At 31.5% G+C, this 4,357-nt stretch overlaps 1 protein-coding gene across 1 annotated transcript; it reads left to right on the top strand.

Moving 5' to 3' along the window:
* Window positions 1–270: 270 nt before the first annotated feature.
* On the top strand, window positions 271–2,454 carry GO595_000309 (TPR Domain containing protein; the record flags this gene model as incomplete). Its single annotated transcript, XM_067916067.1, has 1 exon — window positions 271–2,454. One exon carries the CDS (start codon window positions 271–273, stop codon window positions 2,452–2,454), a length of 2,184 nt encoding a protein of 727 aa, XP_067779764.1.
* Window positions 2,455–4,357: the final 1,903 nt, after the last annotated feature.

The raw sequence follows: 4,357 nt of genomic DNA, 5'->3' as shown, positions 1-4,357 counted from the left end.
ATCTTTAGTTGGAAAAATTCCATTATATAAAAGAAGTAAAGATACTAATTTAACATTTGAAGAACCAATAGCAAATTTACATTTCATTTCTTCTGTTGATTGTGAACTTGTACACATTTCGATGTTTGCAGGGGTCTTGAAATTAATAAACGGAATCCCTTCAAGCATTTTTGGTATTCGCCGATCAAAATGCATAGAATAACATGTCACTTTTCGATTTTGTATAGAACCGCAAGAACTACGGTTATATACGTTTGATAAAGATTACGAATGGCAACAAGACTTTCTTCATCACGTGGGAGACCAGTTACTTCTTCCAGACCAATGTCTTCTCGAAAAGGTGCAGGGTATAATACTGGTCTAACAACGTCAGGTGGAAAGAAAGTCATTTCTCCACTTGAACATGTTCTTGATTCATTTTCTCAATTCCTTAAAGACAATAATGATAGCGCAGCCAATAAAATCAAAGCTTTTAAGAAAAATATTAATGGTGCAATTCAAGAATCTTCAAATCTTTTAACAAAAGGAGATCCTCAAAAAGCATTAGCTAAAGCCAAAGAGGCAGAAACAGAAATGAAAAGCTTCCAAGAGTTTATTAATCAGAATAACACTGAAGAACCAGATTTCAAATCGATAAAATATACAGTTTTTATGCAATTAGCAGATGCATACAAAGCCAATTCAATGTTTGATGATGCTCTTCATAGATATCAACGGCTTCTCAAAGATCGTGAATTTCCAAATCCTTATATTATTTATCTTGAAATAGGAAATCTTCATATGGCTCAAAAACAATATGCAGATGCAGTCAAGAATTACGAAATGGGGATTAATCATCTTAAAAACAATTCAAATCGTCTTATTGCCAGGTTTTATCAATGTTGTGGAATAGCACAAATTAAACTTGGCGATTACAACAAAGCGCTTTCATCATTTGAAACAGCGATGCGACAAGATCCTTCTGTTAAAACAGGGTATAATCTTGTTCTTTGTCATTCTTTTCTTTCATCTATGGATGAATTAAAAGAAGCATATACACGTCTTTTAGCAGTTAAACCACGTAATTCTATCTCTGATCTTAACGACTCTGATATACTTGGTAATCAACTTCATGTCGAACGTCGTGAAGAAGTTCGGTTAATAATTCTTGCGTCACGACTTGTAGCTGAAAGAAGTGATAAAGATTGGCAAGAATCATACGAGTTTGTCCTCCAACAACTTAAGAAATCGAAATATCCAGAGGCTTCGGGGGAATTTGAGATCGCGTACTCGTTAGCGCATTTAAACCACCGAAATGCGAACAAAGCTATTGAAATGCTTCGGGGCATCCGAAAGAAGGATCCCTCTCTTATGGCACTTGCTGCCACTAATCTCTCATTCCTATATCTTCTGGAACAAGACTTTGATAAAGCCCTTGAATATGCAAACATTGCAATTGATCATGATAAGTATAATGCTCAAGCATTAGTCAATAAAGGTAATTGTCATTGGCAAGCAGGACGAGAAGAAGAAGCACGTGATTGTTACCTTGAAGCAATTAGCGTTGAAGCTGATTGTGTTGAAGCATTATATAATTTCGGAGTAGTTTCAAAACTTATGGGAGCTTTTGATGAGGCACTTCAGGTCCTCGACAAACTTAATCGCTTAATTCCAAAATCCCCTGAAGTTGTTTTCCAAATAAGTGATTGTTATGAAAAAGTTGGAGACATTCCAAATGCTATTGATTGGTTACATCGTTTAATTAATCTTGTCCAAACAGACCCGGCAGTTTGGAGTCGCTTAGCCAGTATTTGGGACCGTGATGGAAATGAGACTCAAGCATTTCAATGTTATTGCGAAAGCTTCAAATACTGTCCATCCGATATCAAAGTCGTTTCATGGCTAGGTACATATTATCAACATCATCAACAATATGATAATGCATTAAAATTTTTCGAGCGTGCGTCAATTTTGGCACCAAAAGAACCACGATATCCACTGTTTGTTGCTTCCTGTTATCGAAACATGGACTGTAAGCAAGAAGCTTTAGAGATGTATGAGAAAGTAATTGACATGGATCCAATGAACCGTCAATGTTTGGAACACCTAATCAAATTAACTAATGAAATGGGGCTAACACAAAAGTCTGACCATTATCAAGCAATGTTAGCGGAATATATTGAACGGGAACAAGAAGAAATGCAAATGAACAATGATATGGGTGATGAAGATGACTTAAATATGCACTTACAAATGCAAAGAGGTAAATTCGTGCAAGAACAATTCGAAATCGGAGGAGGATTAGGAATGAGTCAGAAAAATAAACCAATGAAATTTGAACAGGAGAAAGTTGAGGCACCCCAACTGCGGGTGAACGGTAACGGAAACGAACTAGTGAAAACCGCCGTGGCAGGAAATGGGAATGAAGACTTATGGAAAGATGTAAATGATATAGACTTCGATCTTGGAAATTAAATAAATTTATTAATTAGAAAATTGTTTATTTTATTCGATTTGCTGGAAATTTGAAAATATGAATTATTGAATATAAACAAAAAGGAATTGAATAAATACTTATGTTTACATAATGGGAATGTAATTACAGAAAATAAATGATCAAACCTTTAGTGGCTTGGAACATTGTGAATTCATCCATGTTCGAAAACAGAGGAAAAGGAATGTTTTACACACAGGAACCAAATTTAGTGCCTAAATCCACTCTTCTCGAGAAAACTTTTACAAGATTGTCAATCATAGGTTGTTCAAGATTATTACAAATGTTTATAAATCACAATAATAAATTATATAATTAAATATCATATGTAACAAATAAATATCTTTAGAATTAATATCAATTCCTTCTTGTTCAAGAAGTAATTTGACTATTCTGTATGACCTTCAGATGCTCTAATAAGTGCTGTTTCAAATAATTTAAGTAATTTTTAAATATTATTTTGAAATATACCAAAATTATTTGGTTAAATATTTAATAAAACAATTAAATACCTTTAATCAAAATATTTTTGCAATTCTTGAAGTCAAATTTAAGTTAATGAATTCATTATTGTTTATTTATATTTCATGATAAATTACATAAATAATTACTTTCGATTTGATTTTGTTTTTTATTGGTTTCTGCATTGTTTATAAAATTTTTAACTATTTTCGTGACCAAAAAAGCAAATGCTTCACGAACATTGATTTCTTTAATAGACGATGCTTCATAGAAAATGAGATTTTCACTCTTACTGAACTCAGCTCCTTCTTCGAAAGAGACTTCGCGCTTTTCATCAACGTCACACTTCGATCCAATCAGCATAATAACAACTTTGCTATTAGATTGACGAATACTTTTTATCCACTCAGGAATTATTTGAAATGCGTCCTTTTGTGTGATGTCGTAGAGAAGAATTACTCCATTTATTTCAAGACGAGTTAAATATAAATGGTAATTTGGTGGGGGCTTTTTTGGAATTTCAGCTCCAACAAGATCATATAAATGTACGTCAACAGTTTTTCCTTCTACTGTCATTTTTTTATTTATATATGAATAAGCAAATGGACTTGGATTTATTCCAGGCATTTCATAATTAACTCATGAAACAATCTCCAGGTATATTTAAACTTTATTTATTGCACTTTTAGTGTGTTTTAAATGGTACGATAATTAATTGTGTGAAACTAAACAAACTCTTTTGGTTGTGAAAAAAGAGGTTTTTGCTTGTTTCTTGGTTTTTGGGCTTTAAAATCACGTTCTCTCTGGGCTTAATTCAGCGCCTTAATTTGGAGATAAATCAAATTAATTGATTAAACTCATCCTGAATCAAAATATGAAATTTTTTTGTATCATATAAAATCGACCGTTTATCAATATTTATTTGTTAAGAAAAGAAACAAAATGGGAAATAATCAAGATCTTAAATAATTAAACTGAGAATTATCTTTAGGATTAATATCAATTCCTTTTTATTCAAGAAGTAATTTAACTATTTCTGTATAACCTTCATAAGATGCTTTAATTAAAGATAATATATGATTTAAATACTTTTCATATTTAACAATTAAATCATAATCAAAGTGTTTAAAAATAATTAATTATAAGATATTTTTTTGAATGAAAATTTTTATGAAGATATAATAATTTTTTTAAAATTTCCTCTGAATTTAGTCACTTTCCATTTAAATTTGTGTACGATACAACGCACAAACGGTCATCTAAGCAAAGACTGGGCTTATCAATTAACCACATCTAAACGAGTATATACGAGTATTGTCAAAAAAATGTTTAATATATTTTTATTTTCTGTTTAATTTTGTGATTCTTTTTTGTGAGTATCGCTCACTCGTGAAGGAACGAATCTTTATAAATTTATAACCG

The sequence above is a fragment of the Histomonas meleagridis genome (genome assembly GCF_020186115.1).
Source record: "Histomonas meleagridis strain 2922-C6/04-10x chromosome Unknown contig_1, whole genome shotgun sequence".
Lineage (NCBI taxonomy): Eukaryota > Parabasalia > Tritrichomonadida > Dientamoebidae > Histomonas > Histomonas meleagridis.
Note: the sequence above shows the minus strand (reverse complement) of the source record. Positions and strands in the feature narration are given on the sequence as shown.